Source organism: Erinaceus europaeus, chromosome 2 (genome assembly GCF_950295315.1).
Source record: "Erinaceus europaeus chromosome 2, mEriEur2.1, whole genome shotgun sequence".
NCBI lineage: Eukaryota > Metazoa > Chordata > Mammalia > Eulipotyphla > Erinaceidae > Erinaceus > Erinaceus europaeus.
In genome coordinates, this window is record NC_080163.1 from 196,563,251 (window position 1) to 196,589,080 (window position 25,830).

The 25,830-nt window shown below is 52.1% G+C and overlaps 1 protein-coding gene across 2 annotated transcripts in view; it reads right to left on the reverse strand.

The window, feature by feature from the left end:
- NECTIN2 (nectin cell adhesion molecule 2) overlaps positions 1-25,160 on the reverse strand; it is a 42,812-nt gene extending 17,652 nt beyond the window's left edge. The window contains exons 1-3 of one of the 2 annotated variants that reach the window (XM_016192450.2): positions 24,724-25,160; positions 7,939-8,328; positions 41-337 (exon numbers count right to left, since the gene is read on the reverse strand). In XM_016192450.2, the coding sequence (XP_016047936.2) occupies positions 41-337; positions 7,939-8,328; positions 24,724-24,814 (778 nt within the window). In that variant the 5' untranslated portion in view covers positions 24,815-25,160. The remainder of the gene's footprint in view (positions 1-40; positions 338-7,938; positions 8,329-24,723) is intronic. The other variant, XM_060186190.1, reaches the window with a different exon arrangement.
- Between the last annotated feature and the right edge of the window lie 670 nt (positions 25,161-25,830).

The following is a 25,830-nucleotide window of genomic DNA, read 5'->3' on the forward strand; positions in this document are numbered from 1 at the left end:
TAGACAATGGGGTGGGTAGCAGCACCCCCCATTTACTCACAGCGCACAGACAGGGTAACAGGCAGCAGGACGGGCTCCTCAAAGGTCTCGTGCTCCACTTTGCAAGTGACTTGAACCCCATCGGCTTGGCCTGAGGCTGCCAAGCTGAATCGGCTGGTGACGGTGACCGTGCCGGGCAGGGGCCCTGCCACCTTCGTCTCTTTGGCCTCTCCCTTCAGGGGTGACAGCCAGGTGATGTGGGCGGCCGGGCGCCCCCCCGTGGACACGCAGCGGGCCACAGGCACAGGCTCCAGGCTGAGCGTCACCTCCTGTCTTTCTGCGTGGTTCTGGGGCTGGGCTGGGAACAGGGAGAGAGAGAGGGCACTGCTCATCACCAGAAGTCACTCACCAAACATCTTGGTGGCAAAGCAAGTTAACCTTCAACTTGCAAACAAACCACAAGTCCCTACATGCAGCTCTGTTGTTTAGCAGCTGCGTGGTGCTAGACAGGTCACTTCCCAGATCTGCACCTCAGATCCTTGCAAAACAGAGGTTGGGGCAGTGGGTCAAGTGTTGGACTCTTTTTTTTAAAAAAAATATTTATTTGTTTCCTTTTTGTTGTCCTCGTTCTTATTGTTGTTGTAGTTGTTGTTGATGTCGTTGTTGGATAGGACAGAGAGAAATGGAGAGAGGAGGGGAAGACAGAGAGGGGGAGAGAAAGACAGACACCTGCAGACCTGCTTCACCGCCTGTAAAGCGACTCCCCTGCAGGTGGGGAGCCGGGGGCTCGAACCGGGATCCTTGGTCCAGTCCTTGCACTTTGCGCCACGTGTGCTTAACCTGCTGCGCTACCATCTAACTCCCGAAGTATGGGATTCTTGAGCAGGGGGTCCTGAGTTTGATTGCTGGCACTGCATGTGCCAGTTATGTTCTAGTGTTCTCATTCTCTATTTTTTTTTTTAAAGATTTGGTTTATTAATGAGAGAGGTAGGAGGAGAGGGAAAGAACTAGATATCACCCTGGTACATGTGCTGCTGAGGCTTGAACTCAGGATCTCCTGCTTGAGAGTTCAGTGCTTTAACCCACTAGGCCATCTCCCAGACCACTTCTCTCTCTCTTTAATAAATAAGTGAATTGTTATTATTTAAGATTTTTTTTTTGATAGTGAGAAATTGAGAAGGGAAAGGGGAATAGAGAGGGAGAGAGACATGGAGACACCTATAACACTGTTTCACAACTTGTGAAGCTTCTCCCCCCCCCCCACTGCAGGTGGGGAATGGGGGCTTGAACCCAGGTCCTTGAGCATTATATCATATGTGCTCAACCAGGTGTGCCACCACCCATCCATTGTCTATTTGCTTATTTACTTATTGAAAGAAAGTATCCCATAGGATTGACGTGTGAATGGAACCAATTGGTTCGTAGGTTGAGGAAACAGCTCAGCTTGTAGAGCCGAACACTTGCATGCCTGAGGCTCTGGGTTTTGTCCCTGCACCGCATGTACAGGGGTGGTGTTCTGGTTGATCTCTTTTTATTAAAAAAAAAAAAATTGGGGGGGGTTGGGTGGTAGCGCAGAGGGTTAAGTGCAGGTGGCAAAGCTCAAGGACCGGCACAGGGATCCCAGCTCCCCACCTGCAGGGAGTCCCTTCACAAGTGGTGAAGAAGGTCTGCAGGTGTCTGTCTCTCTCTCCCTGTCTCTGTCTTCCCCTCCTCTCTCCATTTCTCTCTGTCCTATCCAACAATGATGACAACAATAATAACTACAACAGTAAAACAACAGGGTAACAAAAGGGAAAAAAAAATAGTCTCCAGGAGCAGTGGATTGTGGTGCAGTCACTAAATCCCAGCAATAACCCTGGAGGCAAAAAATAAAAATAAAATAAATAAACCAGGACTGGTAGCTAAGAGCAGAGCTCTTACCATGCCAGAGGCCCTGGATTTGAGTTCTGGCACCAATGGGAGCACCGGGGACTATTGGGAGGGAGTTCCACGGATGGTGGAGCAGTGCTGTGTGTTTCTCTTCTCTTTCAGAGTAAGTAGGTGAATGGGCTGGGGAGAGAGCATCGTGGTGATGCAGCAGCCTTTCATACTCGAGATTCTGAGATCTCTAGTTCAGTCTCCAGCATCAACATCAGCCAGAGCTGAGCAGTGAGTGAGTGCTCTGGTTTCTGTCTCTGATGAAAAGAAAATAAATAAAGACTGGGCTGGAGGGTAGGGAAGCCGGACCAATACACAGCTGAATCCTGAATGCAGGAAGCCCTGAGTCCATTCCCCTGCCCCCCACAGATAAAACCAGGACAGGATGCCGTGAATCAGGTCTAGCAAAGGCTCCCAGTGACTTTTCCTGTCCTCTTTGCTAGAGTGTGGTGCTGAAAGTGGGCTAAAGGTAGAGGCTCTCAGGGCTGCTGGTTTTCTTTGACTGTTATTATTATTCTGCTCTGGCACCATCCTGAAGTCAGGAAAGCTGTCTTTTCCCCATGGCTATTGGTGTGCCCAGCCCAGAAAGTCCTGACTCACTCAAGTTGTTCTCTGTGTGGTCTTCACTGTCATGCACCACCCGCCATGTGTGGTCTTTTCACTTCCTCTGGGGTGGCCTCCCTTAAGGTCAACTCAGCACCACCTCTGCCCCCCTCCCTAGTCCCTGTCCCTGCATGTTGGTGGGGAAGCCTTGGCATCTAGAACGTTCTGGCTGTCTAAGGTGTGGCTCCTTCAGTGGCCTTGAACCCTGTGCCAGTAGGAGTTGGAAGTGATTTCTACATAGCCCTGCTGGAAAGAGAGGCCTAAGGGGAGGTGGCGCAGTGGCTAGGGCACTGGACTCTCAAGCATGAGGTCCCAAGTTTGATTGCAGAGTGATGCTCTAAGTCTCTCTCTCATGCTAATAAATAAAGAAGGTGGAGTGGGGCTGGGTGGTGGTGCGCATCTGGTTGAGCGCTCAGGACCCGGGTTCGAGCCCCCGGTCCCCACCTGCAGGGGGAAAGCTTTGCAAGTGGTGAAGCAGTGTTGCAAGTGCCTCTCTGTCTCTCTCCCATCTCTATCACCCCCTTCCCTCTTGATTTCTGTCTCTATTTCTGGCTGTTTCTATCCAGTAAATCAATAAATCTAATAAAATTTAAAAAAATAAGAGGAAAAAATAAAATAAAGAAAGTGGAGGAAGAAAAAGAAGGGGCATGGTGACAACTGTACTCAGTTAAGTACACCTATCACCATGTGCAAGGATTCAGGTTCGAGTCCCCACTCCTCACCTGCAGGGAGGACGTTCCGTGAGCAGCAAAGCAGGTCTGCAGGTGTCTATCTTTCTCTTTCCCTGTCTCCCCTCCTCTCTCAATTTCTCTTTGTCTTATCCAATAAAATAGAAAGAAAGGGGAGAAGAAGAAAAATAGGGGAAAAAAAAAAAGGCCACTGGGAGTGGAGGCTTTGTAGTGCTCTGGCACTAAGCCCCTGTAATAATCCTGATGGCAACTAAAAAAAAAAAAAAAAAAAAAAGAAGAAGAAGCAGGGGGAAAAAATGAAGAGAAGGAGAGGAAAAAGAGAGACCTTGACAAGAATTGGGAAGATAGATACAGCACGGGGCCTGCATCAGGTTTCATTCCTGGCACCACCAAGAGCCAGAGCTAAGTAGTGCTCCAGTAAAATAAAGAAATGCATATAGAAAAGAAAAACAGGGAGTCGGGCGGTAGCGCAGCGGGTTAAGCGCAGGTGGCGCAAAGCGCAAGGACCGGCAAAAGGATCCCGGTTGGAACCCCGGCTCCCCACCTGCAGGGGAGTTGCTTCACAGGTGGTGAAGCAGGTCTGCAGGTGTCTGTCTTTCTCTCCTCCTCTCTGTCTCCCCCTCCTCTCTCCATTTCTCTCTGTCCTATCCAACAACGACAACAACAATAACTACAATAATAAAACAACAAGGGCAACAAAAGGGAATAAATAAATAAAATAAATATAAAAAAGAAAAGAAAAACGGGTTGAATTCAGGATCTCATGCTGGAGAGAGTCTAACACTCTAGCCATTGTACCATCTCTTGGGCTACCGAGGGCACCTTTGTATTCAGACAGAACCAGATAGAGACCATAGTTCCAGAGCTTCCCCTAGTGGCTGGGTACCTGCCCACGTAGTGCTGAAACTTGAACCCAGGCCTTGGTTTGAGCAGGGTACGCATCCTACCCAGCAAGCTCCCTCCTGGCCACTGTCTTGCCTCCTTGATGAACACTCCGGCCCTTCCTGTCTCAAGTGTGTCTGTGGTCCCAGCTTCTGTTGCTGCTGTCTCCTCCACTAGCGCCCCTGGGTGCGTGCGTGTGTGTGTGTGTGTGTGTGTGTGTGTGTGTGTGTGTGTGTGTGTATTTGTGGGGTCCTGGGTGAGATTTAGGACATGAGGTCTCCAGCAGGCCAGTGGGTCCCCAACCCATAGCCATCATCATGACATCCTTTTTGCTGACATGACAATTCTCTGGTTTGACCTAAAAAATTACTTCCCCGAAACCTGACCTTTTCCTGCCACCCCCAACTGCCCACACCCGGGTCCAATCTCCATCATCTCCCACCTGAGGGCTGGGGTCACCCCCTTTTCTTGGTCTCCCAGATCCTCCCCAAGGCAGTGGAAGGAGGCTGGAACAGTGTGTCAGCTCAGTCCCCTCCCCCAGAACTTCCTGGCCCTTTACTTTCAGGTCAGAGGCCAATGTCTTCAGAATTCTTCTTCTTCTTCTTCTTTTTTTAAATATTTATTTATTTTCCCTTTTGTTGCCCTTGTTTTTCATTGCTGTTGTAGTTATTGTTGTTGTTATTGATGCCATCATTGTTAGATAGGACAGAGAGAAATGGAGAGAGGAGGGGAAGACAGAGAGGAGAGAAAGACACCTGCAGACCTGCTTTACCACCTGTGAAGCGACTCCTCTGTAGGTGGGGAGCCGGGGGCTTGAACAGGGATCCTAAAGCCGGTGCTTGGGCTTTGCACCATGTGCGCTTAACCCGCTGCGCTACCGCCCGACCCCCTTTATTTTTTTATTGTCTTTATTTATTTATTGGATGGAGACAGCCAGAAATTGAGAGGGAAGGGGGCGATAGAGAAGGCGAGAGACAGAGAGACACCTGCAGCCCTTGCAAAGCTTTCCCCATGCAGGTGAGGACCCCGGGCTCGAACCCGGGTCCTTGTGCATTTCAACATGTGCGCTCAACCAGATGCGCCACCACCTGGCCCTGAAAGTTTCCTTTCTTTGGCACAAACCTGGGGAATGAACCCAGGACCTCACAAAGTACCACCCGATATATATAATTCCCCCCCCCTCCCTTGGGGCTCAGTGCCTGCACTAAAAATCCACCGCTCCTGGTGACCATTTTTTCATCTTCTATTTTATTCGCTAGGATAGAGAGAAATTGAGAGGGGAAGAGGAAGACAGAGAGGGAGAGAAAGAGAGACACCTACAGACCTGCTTCACTACCTGTGAAGCACCCTTGCTGCAGGTGGGGAGTGGGAACTCAAACCTAGGTCCTTCCACTTAGAGTGCGCCCCTGCCCATCCCCCAGTTTTTTATTTTATTTTATTTTATTTTATTTTATTTTATTTTATTTTATTCCCCAGAGCACTGCTCAGCTCTGGCTTATGGTGGTACAGAGGCCCAGGTTTTTAAATTTTTAAATAATAGGGAAAAAAAAAAATTAAAATAATAATAATAATAGTTATTATTATTATTATTTTTCCAGAGGACTGCTTATCTCTGGTTTATGGTGGTGCTGGGGATTGAACCCGGAATTTTTGGAGCCTCAGGCTTCTGTATCACCACTATGCTGTCTCTCTTCACCCTCCTGCTACAGTTTTAAATTAAAAAATTACTTATCATTTTTAGAAAGAGAGAGAGAGAGAGAGAGAGATGGACCACAGCACTGCTCCGCCATTTATGGAGGGCCCCTGGTGCTGCTGTGTGGAGCCAGGGACTGACCCGAGCGCTGCACTTTTGCTGTAGCTGCTGAGTCAGCTTCTGGGCTGCTGCTGACTCAGTTCCTGGGCTGCTGCAGGTGTCTGTTCAGAAACCAGCAGAAGTAAATTTGTGACACTTCCACTGTAACCCTGACCAGCTGTGAAGTTGGACCTTCAGTACCCATAAAGGTGCCCTGGCTCTCTCCTTCTTACATGAAATAAATAAATAAATAAATAAATAAGGGTCTGGGTTGGGTGATAGCATAGTGGTCCTGTAAGACTTTCCAGTCTGAGGCTCTGAGGTTCCAGGTTCAAGCCCCGGCACCACCATGAGCCAGAGCTGAGCAGGGCTCTGGTCTTTCAATATATTTCTTTTTTTTTTTTTTAATTTTTTAATTTATTTATTCATGACAGAGATAGGAGGAGAGAAAGAACCAGACATCACTCTGGTACATGTGTTGCCGGGGATCGAACTCGGGACTTCATACTTGAGAATCCAGTGCTTTATCCACTGTGCCATCTCCCGGACCACAATATATTTCTTTTTGTATCTCTCTTGTTAAAGTAACACAGTAACACTAAACAAAACAAATTAGGTGTTTAAAAATATGTATTTTTGCCTTCAGGGTTTCCCACCTGCACAGTTGTATGCTAGCACGCAGCCGAGGCTTTTTCTTCTACGTAAAGGGTGGGAAGTAGAGAGAGAGAGAGAGAGAGAGAGAGAGACACCAGGTGGTGGCGCACCTGGTTAAGTGCACACATTACAGTGCGAAGGACCTGGGTTCAAGTCCCTGGTCCCCACCTGCAGGGGGAAAACTTTGCAAGTGGTGAAGCAGGGCTGCAGGTGTCTCTGTCTCTCTCCCTATCTCCCCTGCCCTCTCAGTTTCTCTCTGTCTATCTAATAAGTAAATAAATACAAATTAAAAAAAATTCCTAGTGAAATTAGAGGACTAAACCTAGCGATGAGAGAGAGAGAAAGAGAGAGAGAGACACTCTACAGGACTGTTCCATGCTGATGAAACCTCCCCTGTGCATGATTCTCCCATGTGGTGGTCTGGGGCTTGAACCCTAAAGAGAGCACTGAAGCTAGTCTCTCTCTGTATCTTTCCCTCTGAATCTCATTTAAATAAATAAAATAATTAAATACTTACCTGATTAATTTCTCTTTTCTTTCTCTTTCTGGCTTTTTCTTCTCTTTCCTCCTTTACTTCCTTTCCCCCTTTCTCCCTCTCCTCTCCTCTCCTTTCTCTCTCTTTTTTTCTTGCACTGCTCAGCTCTAGTTGATGGTACCAGGGATTGAATTTGGGACCTCAAAATCTCAGGCATAAAAATCATTATGTTGTCTCCCCAGTCCAACTGCCTTTATGTCACACAGGACAGAGCCACACATGGAAGAGAGAGAAAGAAGCAGGATACCACTCTGAAACGGGCAGCCCTGAAAATTGAACCTGGGGAGGGAAGCCTCAGGTCTGCAAGTCTTGTGTTCCACAGCTGAATTATGGACCCCCCCCCCCATCATCTCTCCAATCTGCTTCTTCTTTTTTTTTTTTTTTTAGTATTTATTTATTTTCCCTTTTGTTGCCCTTGTTGTTTTTACTGTTGTAGTTATGATTGTTGTAGTTATTATTGATGTCGTTGTTGGATAGGATAGAGAGAAATGGAGAGAGGAGGGGAAGACAGAGAGGGGGAGAGAAAGACAGATTGTTGTAGTTATTATTGATGTCGTTGTTGGATAGGATAGAGAGAAATGGAGAGAGGAGGGGAAGACAGAGAGGGGGAGAGAAAGACAGACACCTGCAGACCTGCTTCACCGCCTGTGAAGCGACTCCCCTGCAGGTGGGGAGCCGGGGGCTGGAACCTCAGGGTTCTTGCTTCATGGATCCTTGTCTATGGATTGCCAGTAGGAACAGACACAGAGAGAGGCAGGCAGGCACACACACACACACACACACACACACACACACACACACACACACACAGAGACAGACAGACATGTGCATACATGCAGAGATAGGTACACACAGGCGCACAGACAGACATCACTGCCGCGACTCACCGATGGCGCGCAGGCGGGTGACCCCGCGGCTGGGCCCCCAGGGGAAGGTGGCGAACTCGCAGGTGTAGTTGCCCTCGTCCTCCACGCGCAGGTCCTGCAGGGCCAGCGTGGCGTCCCGCAGCTCCTGCTCCCGCCCGGCTCCCGCGCCCTGGCCGACGGCCACGAAGGCCAGGCGATCCTTGCCCAGCTCGGGCCGCGGGAAGCTGGGCCCCAGCGTCGGGTGGAAGATGGCCACGTTCTGGTTGGTGCCGCTGGCGTCCAGGCGCAGCCACATCAGCAGCGACACGCTGAGCTCGGTGGCCGGCTGCAGCAGGTGGCAGGGCAGCTCGACCATGCGGCCCAGGCGGCCACGCACCTCTGCTGGCACCCGCACCACCACTTCTTGTGCGTCTGTGGGGACGGGGAAGGGGGTGTCAGCACCAGGGGCCCCCGAGTACAGGAACCCCGGTGCAGAAGACACACACCTCCAGGGACCTCAAATATGGGCAAGGCCAGCCCCCAGGACACCCCAAGTGCAGGAAGGCCTAAGTCTAGAGGACCCAGAATACAGACAGGACCTTGTGAGGTGGCAGTTCCCAGGGGGATAGGCAGAAAAGATATGGGGAGGGGTAGAGGGTAGGGTTTGGGATGACCAGACCCAATGAGTAGAGCAAGGGACTCAGGACTGCCTCAGTTTCCTCAGCTGTAAAATGAATAGTGGCAGTGCTCACCCACAAGAGAAATGTGGTGTCTTTCCCTATCTATGATCTCCGTATCTCCTCTGTTTCCCTCTAGAAAGAGCTGAAAAGGATAGCCTGGAGCAGGGAAGCCTCAGTGACTATATATATATAACTCAGCTATTAAGAATGATGAATTCGGGAGTCGGGCAGTAGCGTAGCGGGTTAAGTGCAGGTGGCGCAAAGCCCAAGGACCGACATAAGGATCCCGGTTCGAGTCCCCGGCTCCCCACCTACAGAGGAGTCACTTCACAGTCAGTGGAACAGGTGTCTGTCTTCCCCTCCTCTTTCTTCCCCTCCTCTTTCCATTTCTCTGTCCTATCCAGTAAAAATGACATCAATAACAACAACAATAATAACTACAACAACAAAACAACACGGGCAACAAAAGGGAATAAATATTGAAAAAATAATGATGAATTCAGGGTTGTATTGTTATGTGGAAAACTGAGAAATGTTATGCATGTACAAACTATTGTATTCACTGTCAAATGTAAAAATTAGTCCCCCGGGAGTCGGGCGGTGGCGCAGTGGGTTAAGCGCACGTGGCGCAAAGCGCCCCGGTTCGAGCCCCCGGCTCCCCACCTGCAGGGGAATCGCTTCACAGGCGGTGAAGCAGGTCTGCAGGTGTCTATCTTTCTCTCCCCTCTCTCTCTGTCTTCCCCTCCTCTCTCCATTTCTCTCTGTCCTATCCAACAACAAAGCAGCGTCAACAATGGCAATAATAACCACAACGAGGCTCCAACAACTAGGGCAACAAAAAGGGGACAAAAATGGCCTCCAGGAGCGGTGGATTCATGGTGCAGGCACCGAGCCCAGCAATAACCCTGGAGGAAAAAAAAAATATTAGTCCCCCAATAAAGGGGAAAAAAGAGTCCCGGTTCGAGCCCCCTACTCCCCACCTGCTAGGGAGTCGCTTCACAAGCGGTGAAGCAGGTCTGCAGGTGTTGATCTTTCTCTCCCCGTCTTCCCCTTCTCTCTCTATTTCTTTCTGTCCTATCCAACAACGGCGATATCAATAACAACAACAATAATAACTACAACAACAATAAAAAGGCAAGGGCAACAAAAGGGAATAAATAAATACTGAAAATAAAAAAACTGGCCAAAGTAAAAGCAAAAGCAAAAAAAAGGCAAGGCCAATAAAAGGGAAAAAAAGAATGATGAATTCAGGGCCAGGTAGTCAAGGGCACACATTGCAGTGTACAAGGACCCAGATTCAAGGCCCTGGTCCCCACCTGCAGGGGGGAAGCTTCATGGGTAGTGAAACAGGGCTGCAGGGGTCTCTGTTTCTCTTGTTCTCTCTCCCCTTCCACTAGGTTTCTGGCTATCTCTACCCAATAAATAAATAAACAAGCACAATTTAAAAAAAAAAAAAAAAGTGATGAATTCATCTTCTTCACCTCATCTTGGATAGAGCTTGAAGGAATCATATGGGATCATTTTAATCATGAGAGAAGTTGAGAAAAAAAGAACAGGAGAAACACAAAATAGAACTTGGGGCGGGTTTGATGTATTTCACCAAAGTAAGAGACTGGGGGTGGTGGGGTGACTTTTAGGTCCTGGTGCATGATGGTGGAGGAGGACCTAGGCTGGGGGTGAGAGTGATTTGCTAAAAACTGAGAAATTTTATACCTGGACCAACAACTCTATTTAATGTTGACTGTAAACCATTAATCCCCCCCAATTAAAAAAAGATCCCAGTGCAGAAGTGCCCCATGGAGGTGATTTGATGGCTGGAGCACTGGACTCTGGAGCACGAGATCCCAAGATCAATCCTGAGCATCATATGTGCCAGAGTGATGCTTTGTCTGGTTCTCTCTCTCCTCTTTCACTAATAAATAAGCCTTTAAAAGATCAGGCATAGGGAGTCAGGCAGTAGCGCAGTGGGTTAAGTGCAGGTGGCGCAAAGCGCAAGGACCGGCAAAAGGATCCCGGTTCGAGCCCCCAGCTCCCCAGCTGCAGGGGAGTCGCTTCACAGGCGGTGAAGCAGGTCTGCAGGTGTCTGTCTTTCTCTCCCCCTCTCTGTCTTCCCCTCCTCTCTCCGTTTCTCTCTGTCCTACCCAACAATGATGGCATCAATAACAACTACAACAACAATGAAAAACAACAAGGGCAACAAAAGGGAAAATAAATATAATTAAAAAAAAAAAAGTAGAGGGGCTGGGTGGTGGCACACCTGGTTAAACTCACATACTACTAAACTAAGCACAAGGACCCGGGTTCAAGCCCCCACTCCCCACTTTAGGGGAGTTGCTTCACAAGTGGTGAGAAGCAGGTCAGCAGGGTCTCTCTTTCTCCCCCTCTCTATCTTCTCTTCCCCTCTCAATTTCCCTGTCCTATCCAATAAAATGGAAAATGCAGCCGCCAGGAGCAGTGGATTCATACTACCGGCCCTGAGCCCCAGCGATAACCCCAGAGGTGAAAAAAAAAACAAAACAAAACAAACAAACCGGTGTAGCCTTGGTGGGAAACAGTAGAGTCATCAGAAAATTAATAACAGGACTTCCATCTGAGCTGGCAACACCTCTCATAGATATAACTACCGTGCAATTTATGTTCACCACAATAACTATCAGCGAGATTGGAAGCAACCCAAGCGTCTAGTTCCAGAACAGTGGATGGAGTAGCTGTGGCGTAAGCCGCAACGGAATACTACTCAACCCTGAAGGACGAGATTTTATTTCTTTTTTTTATTGCCACCAGGGTTATCACTGGGGCTCCGTGCTGCCACTACGAATCTACCACTCCTGGGGGCCACTTTCCCTCCTTTTACTATTATTTTTACTTTGATAGAACTGAGAGAAATTGAGGGGAAAAGAGGAGACAGAGAGGGAGAGAGAAATAGACACAGGCAGCACTGCTCAACCACTTGTGAAGGCTTCCCTCCTGCAGGTGGGGGTCGGGGTTTAGAACCCGGGTCCCTGCACATAGTAATCTATGCGCTCAACCAGGTGCATCACCACGTGGCTTCCAAGGGGGGAGATCTTGCCTTCATCAACAACATGGATGGACTTGAAGGGGATCACGCTACATAAATGAAGTCACAAGTGCAAATGTTGGATGACCTCACTTGAATGTGTGACCCAGAGAGAGAAAGCAAGAGGACAGCCAGTGTCAAAGGGAAACCAGCCGTCACGACTCTGCCAGTAGAACTGAGGTCATCAGAGGGGGCAGAGGGGCTGGAAGGGTAGTGGAGACCCAATGGTCTTCGATGGAGGGTGGGGTGTGGTGACATCCACCAGGATGGGGTATGAAATTTGCATCTTGGGAGTCGGGCGGTAGCGCAGCGGGTTAAGTGCAGGCGGTGCAAAGCTCAAGGACCGGCGTAAGGATCCCAGTTCCAGCCCCCGGCTCCCTACCTGCAGGGGAGCCGCTTCACAGGCAGTGAGGCAGGTTTGCAGGTGTCTGTCTTTCTCTCCCCCCTCTCTGTCTTCCCCTCCTCTCTCCATTTCTCTCTCTGTCCTATCCAACAACGACAACCAATAACTACAACAATAAAAAACAACAAGGGCAACAAAAGGGAATAAATAAATATTTTTAAAAGTTTTTTTAAAAAAAGAAATCTGTATCTTCAAAACTCCTTGTTTTTTTTTTTTTTTTTTTTTGCTTCCAGCGTTATTGCTGGGGCTCAGTACCAGCACTATGAATCCTCCACTCCCAATAACCATCTTACCGCTTTTTTTTTCTTTCTATTTTTATTTTATAGGAAAGAAATTGCAAGGGGGAGGAGAGACAGAGAAAGGGAGACACCTGCAGACCTGCTTTACTGCTCATGAAACATTCCCACTGTAGGTGGGGAGCAGGGGCTTGAACCCAGATCCTTGTGTATGGCGATTTGTGAGCTTAACTGGGTAATCCATCACCCAGCCTCCCGTAACCTTAAAACTTAGCCTGCAGGGGCTGATGGTGGCACACTGCATTCGCACACATTACAGTGAGCAAGGACGAGGTCCCCACCTGCAGGGGGAAGCTTCATGAGCTGGGGAAGCAGTGCTAAGGTGTATCTCAGCCTCTCTCGATCGCCCCCTTCATTCTCAACTTCCTCTATTTTTGGTGCCTGCACTACAAATCCACTGCTCCTGGAGGCCATTTTTCCCCATTTTATTGGCTAGGACAGAGAGAAATTGAGAGGGGAGGGTAGATAGAGAGAGAGAAAAAAGAGACACCAGCAGACCTGCTTCACCATTTGTGAAGTGTCCCCCTGCAGGTGGGAAGCTGGGGGGCTCGAATGGAGATCATGGCACTGATCCCTGCCCTTCATACTCTGTGCACTTAACCCAGTGCACTACCGCCTCGCCCCTTTCAGCTTCTTTATCTCTATAAAAACAAAAAACAAATCCTGTGAACCCAACCTTGCACAATAAAAATGTAAAAAGTAGGGGGCTGGGAGAGAAAGAGCTCACTCGGTAGAGCACATGCCTTAAAATTTGAGCCGGTTTTGGGGAGGGGGCTACAGGTAGGAGTGTAGATGTTATCATGTGAAAGGAATGGGGTTTGAGTCCAGAGCTATCACGAGGGAGGCCTATAGGGGGCAGTTCCATGAGGCTGAAAGGTACAGTGGTTGTCTTGCCTTTTCAGTCCAAAATATTCAGTCCAGATATTCGTCGGGATGCGGCATCATCTAAGTTCATTTCCCACGTCTACGCTCGATGGGACCTGCCAATCTATGCGGATATCTTCGCCCACCCTGTCCAACGCTTGACGTCTCGTCACCCAATCTGGTCCCCTACGCGTACACTGAACTTCTCTGTTCCAGTCTCTTGGAAACAGAGCTGGCAGTCAGCTGAGGTAAAGAATAAACACCTCATCACAGACCCCTGCAAGCGTCAACCCGGCTTTGACCTAGCACGTTATGATCGGGCCCTCCTCAATCGCTATCGAACAGGCCATGGCCGGTGCGCCGCTATGTTCCATCGCTGGGGAGCCAGAGACGACCCGAACTGGCCCTGCGGCTCCAGACAGACTATGACCCACATAGTCAACGACTGCCACCTCTCCAGATTCAAAGGAGGCCTCGAAACTTGACATCAGGCTCAACCTGACGCTGTTGACTGGCTACGGAAGAAGGGCAAATGCTAGTCCAAAAAGGGGGGAAAAAAAAAAAAGAAAGAAAAAAAGAAAGCTACCAGGAGTTGTGGAGTGACACAGCCACCCTGGACAATAAGTAAAGGAAAAAAGTAAAAATAAAAAATCCATATATTACAATGAGCAAAGACCAGGGGGTGGGCTCATGCTGCCTGTTCTTATCTGCAGGGAGGATGTTTCACAAGTAGTGAAGCCTCTCTATGTATGCAGGTGACTATTTCCCTTTCCCTCTCAATTTCTGTATTTATCAAATTAAAAAGTAATTACCTGGGAGTCAGGCGGTAGTGCAGCTGGTTAAGTGCACGTGGTGCGAAGCACAAGGACCGCCAAAAGGATCCCGGTTCGAGCCCCCGGCTCCCCACCTGCAGGGGCATCCCTTTACGGTGCAGCAGGTTTACAGGTGTCTGTCTTTCTCTGCCCCTCTCTGTCTTCCCCTCCTCTCTCCATTTCTCTCTGTCCTATCTAACAACGACGACGGCATTAATAACAACAGCAATAATAACTACAACAAGGGCAACAAAAGTGAAAATAAATTAAAAAAAAATCACCTGGGAGTCGGGCGGTAGCGCAGCGGGTTAAGCGCACGTGGCACAAAGCGCAAGGACAGGTATAAGGATCCCGGTTCCAGCCCCTGGCCTCCCACCTGCAGGGGAGTTGCTTCACAGGAGGTGAAGCAGGTCTGCAGGTGTCTATCTTTCTCTCCCCTTCTCTGTCTTCCCTTCCTCTCTCGATTTCTCTCTGTCCTATCAAATGACAGTAAAAACAGCAACAACAATAATAAGCACAACAGTGATAAAAAACACAAAAGGGCAATAAAAGGGGAAAAAAGGGCCTTCAGGAGCAGTGTATTCGCGGTGCAGGCACCTAGCCCTGGCAATAACCCTGGAGGCAAAAAAAAATAATAATTATAAGAAATGCGGGGAACCCAGGCACCATATGGGAGCAGCATGGACAGCACTGCAGATGGGGGAGTTGTGCTGTGTGGTCTCTCCTCTTAAATTCTCTTTCTCCGCTCTTTGTCTAAAAAATGTCGGAGAAACAACAACACCCACCTTCCAGGGGCTGTGCTGAGGAAGAAAGAATACTTGCAGAGCACTTAGCACAGGCCACCACCGGAAACAGGAGGTGAGGGCTGGTTAAATCAACAGTCCTAGAAGTGTGATTACATACAGCCCTTGACACCCAGCCTCCAGGCCTGGCCAGGCCAGAGCCACAGGCCCAGCTCTGGAAGCTGTGACAGGGTGGGGAGGGTGTGCAGCTGCTGGGGCCCAAGGGACATTGACAGGGCTTTTTAAATTTTATTTCATTTATTTATTTATTTATTTATTTATTTTTACCAGAGCACTGATCAGCTCTGTTTTTTTTTTTTTTTTTTTTTTTTAAATTTTCTTTACTTATTTGTTGGCTAGAGACAGCCAGAAATCGAAAGGGAAGGGGGTAATAGAGAGGGAGAGAGACAGAGAGACACCTGCAGCACTACTTCACCACTTGTGAAGCTTTCCCCCCTCCATGTGGGGACTGGGAGCTCGAACCCAGGTCCTTGTGCATTGTAACGTGCACTCAACCAGCTGCGCCAACACCTGGCCCTCAGTTCTGGTTTTGTCAGGGGATTGCACCTGGGACTTCTGAAGCCTCAGGCATGACAGTCTGTTTGCATAACCATTATGCTATCTACCCCGCCCGATTTTTTTTTTTAATTCTTTTTCCCCTTTTGTTGCCCCTGTTGTTTATCATCATTGTTGTTGTTGAAAGCAGCTTGCAGGGATGCTGGCTACCTCCCTTTCTCAGAGACTGGCCCAGTTTCCAGCCTCAGTTTCCCCACCTGTGAAATGGAGACCTTTCTGATTACCCAATAGATTTTTTTTCTTTTTAATATTTATTTATATATTTCCTTTTGTTGCCCTTGTTGTCTTTGTTTTTTTATTGTTGTTGTTATTGATGTCGTCATTGTTAGGACAAGAGAAATGGGGAGAGATAGGTAAGACAGAGAGGGGGAGAGAAAGATAGACACCTGCAGACCTGCTTCACTGCCTGTGAAGTGACTCCCCTGCAGGTGGGGAGCCGGGGGCTCGAACCGGGATCCTTCCACTGGTCTTTGTGCTCTGTGCCACCTGCGGTTAACCTGCTTCGCTACCGCCCGACTCCCCCAATAGATTTTCATGCCTGAGGCTCTGGGGTTGCAGGTTCAATCCCAAGTATCACTACCAGGCAGAGTTAAGCAGTGCTCTGGGGGGAAAAAAAGTGTGTGTGTGGAGGGGGGGAGGGAGGGGAGGGGTGAGACAGACAGACTTCAAGCAGCCCTCAGCTGTCCAAAGACAGAGCCCTCAAATTCTCTCTCATTAGCTCTCGAATCCTGCCACACCACCATAAGCCAGAGCCACCAAAGCAGTGCTCTGGTAAAAAATAAATGAAATGTTTTTAAAAAATCAATTGATTAATTTAATTTAATCCAGAGCACCAAGACATGGAATTCCGTGGGGGAAAAGGCAGGGCCACCCAGGAGAAACTGCCAGGCCTGGGTGAGCTGTGGAGAGCAGCGTGGGGCAGGACTAGCCTTTCTGGAGACCATGGGAGGGAGCCAAGGAGAAGTCTTCAAGTGGAGAGGGAGGCCTGAGGGAAAGGTGAAACTTGGAAAGGAGGAGCCTTGCGGCCGGGCCAGAGGACCAATGGAATGGAACCAAAAGAGCAGAGGCTGAGAGGAGAGGAGGGATGGAGGGAGAGGTGAGAGACAGGCTGGACTGAAGGAATCTTCTGGTGGTGTTGGATCCATCCACGTGCCAGAGCCCACACCACGGTGCGTAGCCTGCATGGTCGTTGTAAGTGACAGGCCAGATCTGGTGCTAGTCCTTCAGGAGGTGACATTCCAGTGCAGGAAGCAGGGACTCTAGCTATGCAAACAGCCAGTGGCAAGATAGGGGGTAGGGTCAGAATCGGGAGCAAAGAGCTGAGCCCTTTGAAGGAGGCCTGGTGGACTTCCTGGGGGAGAAGACCTTTGCTAGAAAAGTCAAGATTTCTTGTCCTAAGGAGCAGTCCCCACTATTGACAGAGAGCGAGAGAGACAGAGACAGAGAGACAGAGGCATGCCGGAGCACTACAGTATGTGGTATTCTGCAGCACAAGGGGAAGGGGGAGGGAGAAGAGACATGCAACCAGGAGCCTGGGGCACACAAGTCCTGAGTTCTACCAGCTGTGCTTTTGCTTTGGCATTAAAATGAATAAATGAAAGATTGAGCTATTGGGGCTGGTGGGCATAGAGCCCGAGCTCAAACCCAGGGCCTTGCATGAGGTGACCCTCTATGGGATGAATCAGTCCATAGCTCCCACACTCCCCTTTCTTCCCCCTCCCAAAAAAAGATGTATTTTTAGTTTTTCATGAGATCAGAGCATTGCTTTCAGCGTAGACAGTGCTGGAGACTGAAGTTGGAGTTGAGTGCTAGACCTGTGCTCTACTTCTGAGCCATCTTCCCAGCTGTGTCCTTTATGTATTTATTTATTGTAGATGGAGATAGAGAAGCAGAAAGAGAGTGAAACACATCACAACACCTAAACTTCCTTCAGTGCCGTGGGGGCTGGGCTGGAACCTGGGCTGCACACATGATTAGAGCAGGACACTAACCAAGTGGGTCCTAACCGAAGTTCTGTTGTGGTTGTTTCTGCTTTTTTGCTCAGAACACTGCTCAGCTCTGGCTTATGGTGGTGTTAGGGTTAGAACCTAGACCTGGGGGAGTCAGGTGGTAGCGCAGCTGGTTAAACACACGTGGCGAAAAGCGCAATCCTCCTGCGTGAGGATCCCGGTTTGAACCCCCGGCTCCCCACCTGCAGGGGAGTCGCTTCCCAGGCGGTGAAGCAGGTCTGCAGGTGTCTGTCTTTCTCTCCCCCTCTCTGTCTTCCCCATCTCTCTCCATTTCTCTCTGTCCTGTCTAACAACAACAACATCAATAACAACAACAATAAAACAAGGACAACAAAGGGAAAATAAATAAATAAATATTAAAAATTAAAAAAAAAAAAAAAAAGAACCTAGACCTGGGAGCCTCAGAACCATTACAGTATCTCCCTCAGCTGCTGTAGTCTCGAATTCTGAGTGAATGGAGGATAGGAAGGCTGGGGATGGTTGGATGCTCAGGGGTATTCCCGCTTGCTTTCCTTCTCTCGCTGCGTCCCACAGGCAAAAGCATCCTCCACATGTGGGTAGGGAAGGCGGCCGGGCAAAGTGTATTCTGGGCATGGCTGACCCCCAGGTTCAGTCCCAGCAACGGCAGGGGCTACAGCGGGGCGCTCTCTGGTCTCTCTCAACCTCTCCCATGAGCCTCCACACACAACATTTCCAAGCGTCTTCCTCCACAGCCCCTCCTGGTCTTAGCCTGAGGCTGACCAGGAGGCCACTCCCCTCTCTGTCAGTCTGCTGTGCTTCTGGGATGCCTGGCCCCAGAGCAGGAGTGGTCCGGCCAGGTTTGAGCCCTCAGGGGGTGGGTGGCTGGGTGGAGGGTGGGGACAGAAAGCGAACTTCTAGCTTGGCTAGCTCAAGGAAGAGAACAAAACTTTCATGCTTGAGGCCCCAAATTCAATCTCTCACACTTCCTTATCCCAGAGCTGAGCAGTGCTCCTGTCTCTAATTCTCAAAAAATAAAACAAAGAATTAGAAAAAGAGAGAGAGGGAGTCGGGCGGTAGCGCAGCGGGTTAAGTGCACGTGGCACGAAGCGCAGGGACGGGCGTAAGGATCCCGGTTCGAGCCCCCGGCTCCCCACCTGCAGGGGAGTCGCTTCCCAGGCGGGGAAGCAGGTCTGCAGGTGTCTGTCTTTCTCTCCCCCTCTCTGCCTTCCCCTCCTCTCTCCATTTCTCTCTGTCCTGTCCAACAACGACGACATCAATAACCACAACAATAATGACTACAACAACAATAAAAAGACAACACCTGGGAAGCGACTCCCCTGCAGGTGGGGAGCCGGGGGCTCGAACCGGGATCCTTACGCCGGTCCTTGCGCTTCGTGCCACGTGCACTTAACCCGCTGCGCTACCGCCCGACTCCCTCTCTCTCTTTTTCTAATTATTTGTTTTATTTTTTGAGAATTAGAGACAGGAGCACTGCTATAATGATCCTGGGTCCATACTCCCAGAGGGATAAAGAATAGGAAAGCTATCAGGGGAGGGGAGGGGATACAGAGTTCTGGTGGTGGGAATTGTGTGGAATCCTATCCCTCTTATCCTATGGTCTTGTCAATATTTCCATTATATAAATAAAAATTTAAAAAAGAAGAAAAAAATCTCCACAGTGGCCCCCAAGTTCCTGCAAGATGGCTGTCCCCCCTGCCTGCAGTGCACACAGCTTCCTCACTGGTCCCCAAAATTGCCAGAAGTCCCATCTCAGGGCCTTTGTGCTTGCTGTCCCTAGAATGTACCCCTTACCCCCCCCACACACACACACACAGGTCCCCTGGCCAGCCCCCACTCCCTCCAGTTCCCTGCCCACTCTCCTAATGACAAGGACATAATGCCATGGCAGTGAACCCTAGGCTGAAATGCCAGGGCAGGGGGAGGAGGGACAGAAGTGGTCTGTAGCTGAGGGTATATTAGAATGGAGATTTTCCCCTGAAGATACTGGGGAGCCATAGAGAGTTACAGGCAGGGGGCAGGTAAGGTCTGGGCTTTAGAAAGAGCTATCAGGATGGAAGCAGGCAGAGGGGAAGAAGGAGTGCTTGGGCCAGGCTGGGGACTGCAGGAGAAGTAAGTGGCCATGTCCTTTGGCCTTTGCAGGAGGCTGGGAGCAGAGGATGGTGTGTGGGTGGGGAGGGGAGGGGAGCCAGGAGTTGCCTGGACTCAGGACCCTGTGTCCAGCCGGCTGTGCCCTGGCCTTGGCCGCGTGTATAGCTGGCACCACTGCCGGCGTGTGGAGGGGCGTGGGAACCCTGGTCTCCCTCAGCTTCCCGGGGTCAGCCACAGTGGTGACAGCTTCATGAGGTGTCAGCTGTGTCCCTAGACACACTTCCTTTTCCTGGAGCCCTTGAAACCTGCAGAACTTCCATTGGTGGTTGGGTGGGGGGATGGGTCTGACAATGGGGTGTGAGGGGCTCCTCTCCTTTTTTCTTTTTTTTTAAAAAATTTCTTTATTGGGGGATTAATGGTTTGTAGTCGACAGTAAAACAGAATAGTTTGTACATGTGTAACATTTCCCAGTTTTCCACATTTCCATTCAGCCCCTACTAGGTCTTCCTCTGCCATCATGTTCCAGGACCTGAACCCCCACCCCCACCCCAAGGCTACCCTCCTCTTGCTCAGGCATCCTCCATCTCCTGGCTCCCCAACTCTGCCCTCTGCCCCATTCTGGGGTGTCTGTGTGACCTTGGTTGGTGTCGCTGGGTGGGAACAGGGAGCCCTGTGGCCCCTCCTGTCCCACCCCTGGCTGGTTCCAGACCTATAAAAACCTGGGGACACTGGGCCCTCTTACTGCTGGGCGTGGTGAGGGTGGGGGGACACAGGAGGCCCTTGAAAGCCTGGGGGCCGCGTCTTAATGAATTAATTGTGTTACTAACAGCACCTGTCCGCCCCCGCGGACTTCCGGGAGGAAGCAGGTTTGGGGGGTTGGAGGTGAGCAGCCAGGTCAGGCTAGGGCTCCCAGTGCCTGTCTCTCTATGCCAGCCTCCCCCACCCTCTCTCTCAAGGAGGGCTGCCTCCCCACCCCCCGCCACGACCTTCAGCTTCCAGGGCCTCTGTGGTAGAAAGCAAGACAAGGGGCTGGAGAGACAGCATCATGGTTCTGCAAAAGACTACCTGAGGCTCCTAGGTCCCAGGCTCGGTCCCCAGCACCACCATTAACCAGAGCGGAGCAGGGCGGGGGTGGGGTGGGGGTGGGTTCCTCTTTCTCTCTCTCTGTATCTCATCCCCCCTGTAGCTCTCTCTTGTTAAGATAATGTAAGTAAAGTATAAAGAGAAGAATGGGGAGTTGGGTGGTAGTGCAGAGGGTTAAGCGCAGGTGGTGTCAAGCGCAAGCAATGGCGTAAGGATCCCGGTTCGAGCCCCCCGGCTCCCCACCTGCAGGGGAGTCGCTTCACAGGTGGTGAAGCAGGTCTGCAGGCGTCTGTCTTTCTCTCCCCCTCTCTGTCTTCCCCTCCTCTCTCCATTTCTCTCTGTCCTGTCCAACAACGATGACACCAATCATAACTACAACAATAAAACAAGGACAACAAAAAAAAGGGAATAAACACATAAATTAAAAAAAAAAAAAAAGAAGCAGAAAAAGAAAAGAGGAGGAGGAGAGTGGCAGGCTCTGGTTTCTGTCTCTCTAAGCCTGTCACTTTGCTCACGTCTCCCAGAGGCCCCGTCTCTGCATCATCAGGACATGGTTTCCACAGCACATCATCGGTCCGGGGCCAGGGGCAGAGCTCAGTGTGTCAGGGTATAGGACTTGCAAGGCTGGGGCCCCAGAGGCCCTGAATTTGATCCCCCGGCACCACACACATTGGAGAGGTGTCTTGTGCTCTCTCTCTTTCGATAAGCAAATATATCTCTTCTTGAAAGTGTCAATGGCTTTCAGTGAATCTGCTGCCACAATTAATTTGAGGACATTTTCACTATCCCAAGACCATAGCTGTATGCCCCCCCCATCGGGGGCTAACTTTTTCAGACAGAGATAGAGACAGAGAGAGGGGGACAGGAAAAGAGACCACAGCTCCAAAGCTTCCTCCAGTGCAGTGGGGGCTGGGCTCAAACCCAGTCGCACACATGACGAAGCAGCACAGTGTCCGAGTGAGCTCTCTCCTAGCCTCCCCCTCCCTACGCCATTCTCACATTCTGCCCATCTCCCTGACATCTCGAGGTCCCTCTGTCTTTTGGGGGTCTGGGGTTCCCTGAGTCTGAAATCTGTTCTCTGCCTCCCCTCCTGGATCCTTTGTTGCTCTGTGTCTCCAAAAGTAAGCCCTCCTCTGCTTCTTGGATCCGTCCCCCATTTGCCTGTCTTTAGGAATGAGCCCGGCCACGTCCCCGGGTCCCCTCATCCCCTCCCCCTCCTGCTCTATTTCTCAGCCCAGCTGGGACATTAAAAATGTAACAAGAGTCCCTGGCGGGGGCAGGGAGCCAACTAGCCGGCCTGAGTCCCTGTCCCTGGGATGTCCCCCACATTCTGCATCCCGCCCTCAGTGCTGGCCTTGGGGTACAACTGTGACCCAACCTCCCTGGGGTCAGGGCAGCGGTACCCACTTTTGGGGTCTCTCCCCTGCATCGATAAGTCTCTCAGGTAGTTTCTGCCTTTCTCCTGGCATCTCTGTCCAGCTCCTCTCCCCACCCTATCCCTCCTGCTCCCCCCCACCTTGCCTCTTTCTGTCTCACCCTGAGACCGCCCCCCCCAGGTGCTGTGCCCTCCCTCACCCTCTGTCCCCCTGTGAGTCCCTGACCCCAAGGCAGACTCTGGCTTGCAGCTCCCCCTCTTCTGGCTCCTGTCCCCCCTCCCTGCCCCCATGAGCCAGCCAACTCATCCCGCTGCTCCTCTGCCCAGTCCCCCTTCCCTAACTAGAAGAGACAGCAGCCTGCCTGCCTCCCTTCCTCCCCTCTGCCTCCCTTCCTCCCCTCCATCTCCATTTCCCTGGGGGGGGGAAGGGTAGGTGCGCTGGTCCTGCCTGTCTGGAGGGGGGAGGGAGGACTGAATGGGGGTGCAGAAGGCTCAGGTGGGTGTCAAGGGGGGAGGAGGAAGAAAATAGAGATGGAGGGAAGGGAAAGGGAGAGCAGTGGGGAGAAGGGGAGGGAGAGATGGAGATGGCAGAGGAACAGAGAGAGGGTGAGGAATGAAGGAAGGAGGATAGGGGAGGGGTAGGGGACAGAGATGGGAGCCCCCCATGGTGGGGGGAAAGGCTTGGCCCCCTCCCCGGGTGGGGTGCAAAAGAGTTCTCAGATGGTATCTGAGGCCTGAGAACAAGCCACCAACACACACACACACACACACACACACAGTGTCCTTGCCTGGCAAGGATGTCCCCTCCATTTTACAAAGGGGGGCCACTTTCAGAGAGCCCAGAGGCTCCAGGGAGCTGCAGTGGCCATCTCTAAGCCTGAGTTCCCTCATGCACAGGATGGAATCCGGAGCAGCCTGGGGAAGGTGGCACAGTGGCAGAGTAAAAGACTTGCAGGTCTGAGGTCCCAGAGTTCGGTCCCCTAGGGTGGTGCATGTGCCTGAGTCCTGCTCTGGTGTATCTGTCTCTCTCCCTCTCAAGACTATATTTATTTATTCATGAGAAATGATAGGAGAGAGAGAGAAAGAACCAGACATCACTCTGGTACATGTGCGCTGGGGCTTGAACTCGGGACCTCATACTTGAGAGCCTAATGCCTTATCCACTGTGCCACCTCCTGGACTATGTCTGTCTGTCTGTCTCTCTCTTACTGTAAATAAGTTAAATGTCTCAAACAAATGGCCAGGAGAGCAGTCCTTCTCCCAAGGCGATCTAGAACCTTCTGTGGAATCACACTCCAGCACCACCCCCCAGAGGTAGCGGCAGGTCTGACCTCACCTCCCTCCCCGGTTGTGACCCAGAGGGAGAGGCCGGGAATGGATGAGGAAGTGCCCAGCTCGGGTCAAGGCCCAGGGCAGGCAGCAGGCAGCTCAGCTCGGATGTGCAGGGGAGAACGAGTGGAGCCAGCAGATCGAGGGTTTTGGGGGAAGGGCTTCACCCCCCCCAAGTTCTCCCCAACTCTGGAGGAAGCCTCTCTCTTAAGGGTCCCAGAGTTGGCAGCTGGGAATCCACCGCCGAGTCACCTGCCTGGGGCGGGGCGGGAGCCTCGCACCTGAGTCCGCCTGCCGGCCCCGCCCGCCCCAGGAGAATGCGCCCCTCCCCGAGGGGGGCTGGGGGTGCCCGGGAGGGGGGGAGGGGGACGAGCCCAGGCAGGGGCGGGGGATTAGGGCGGCGGGCTCCGAGGACAAAGGCGACACCCAGGGAAGAGATAAGGTCCCGAAACCCGGGAGTCTGGGAACCGGGAGCGCTGAGAGCGCCGGCCCCGCCCCTCCCGGGCTTCACCGAGAGTAAAACCCGGAAAACTTCCCCCGGGATGTCTCCGCTCCCCAGAAAAGGGACAGCGACTGGGTAGCCCACCGGTGAAAGCCAGAACCCCAGACAGTCCGCCCTGCCCGCCGTCATATCTGATTGCAGGAGACACTGCAATGCTCACAGGGGAATCTGAACCCCGATATCTGCTCCTCTTATCCCCAAGCATTCTACCTGGAATTCAGCAGACGGAACCTCCAGTTCTTTTTTTTTTTTTTTCTGGAGTCCAGGATACAGCCCCCAGCCTCTATTACTGGGGGGGGGGGGGGGGCAGAAGGCAGACCCCAGGATGGGGATCGCCCTCAAGTCTCCACCTTGAACCTCCAAGGAGCACAAAGTTCGACTCCCCCCTCCCATACCTGCCCCCCTCCCCGCTGCTTCTCCCATCGCTTCCTGGGCTTCCGGATCCCCAATCTCCGGAGAAGGGAAAAGTGGGGGGGAGGTCTCCGCCCCGTCCTCGAGACCCTCCCGCCCCGCGGGAGTGGGGAAGGGGTGACATTCCCCACATTCTGGAGGAGGGAAGCGGAGACCGGAGCCCAGACCCTGGGCGGCTTGGGGCCCGGGCGCGGGGCGGGGAGGTGGGGAGGGGGCGTGAGGCCTCCCGCTTAACCCTTTCGACGCCGGAGCCAGAGAAAGGGGGTGTGTGGGGGGTAATTTTTTTGGGGGGGAGCTGGGGGTGGGGGTTAGGATTAGAAAAATCCGGCCTCGGATGGGGGGCACTAGGGCGGCGGAGAGGACAGGGTAGGGGTCTCGAGGAGGGAGTGGGTGTGGGGGGAGGAGATCAGAGTGGGTGGGGACCAGAGTCAGTAGGGGGGAGACGAGGGGGGGCTCGGGGAACTTGGAGGTTGGAATGGGAAGATGCTTGGGGAGGGTTTCCCCTCCTCACACTCAGAAGCTGGGGAAGGGGCTGGGCCCCCGAGTGCATGGGTGGGGGGCGGCGGCGGTCTCTCACCGGTTCCCCGGAGCAGCAGCAGCAGCAGCAACAGCAGCAGCAGCGAGGGCGGCCACGATGTGGACGGCGGGCGGGCTGCGGCCCCGGCCATGGGGGGGCCGGGGAGGGACTGGGCCCGGGCGGGGGCCTGTGAGCCCCTCTGCGTGCACCGATCAGTGGGGCTGGCGAGCAGGTGGCCTCGGAGGCTCCGACTCCTGGCCGCTTCGCACCGCGCTACGCTCTCCGGGTTCCGGTCGCCCTGTCCGGCGCTCGCGGCTCCGCGCCCCCGGCCCCTCGCCGGGCTCTGGTCTTTCGGACTGGCTGACGTCACAGGACCCACCCCTTTCCTCCCCCGCCCCGCGGAGTGGACCCCGGGAGTGCGGCCACGCCCCCTCGAGCAGCTCTGGCCACGCCTCCTCCCAGAATCCTACACTCGCCCCTCCCCAGCATTCTGCACCCGCCCCCTCCCAGGAATCCACACCTGCCGCAGCCCGGGGAGTCCGCACTCGCCCCGCCTCCAGAACGCCAGCTGGAAGCGGGCCCCGCCCACCGAATGCGATGACCACGCCCACTACTTGCAGGAGGGGACCACGCCCTCCATGACTGGTCACGCCCCCCTTGGAATTCAAAAACAGGCCACGCCCTGGAGGACAGCCACGCCCCCTGTGCTGTGTCCGGTGGGCCTCAGCCTGGCCCCAAACTCGTTAATCCCGCCCTCCCTGAAGGAACCTGAGTTCTTATTGGCTGCCTCCAATGAGGCTCCGCCCCCTCATGGTGCCCCTCCCCCGCTCCCACCTCCCTTCAGCCCCCCTCCTCCAGTTCTTGGGGTTCTCACTCTGGGTCCAGCGTCTGTCCTCGATCCATGGACAGATCTGTGGGTCCCTGATCTCTGTCTATTCCAGGAGTCGCTGCAGATTCCCCCCAGATTTCTGTGGCTCTGAGAGTCTGCTTTTTGCTTATCTCAAATCTGTTATCTATCTCTTGAGTGTATCTGTCCTCATCATGTTCTGATCTCTTTCCTTATTCCCCCCCTTCTAAGAGTTGTTTGTTTTTATTTATTTCATATACAATAGAGAGCTGCACATGATAGGACCTGGGAGGTGGCACAGTGGATAAAGAGTTGGACTT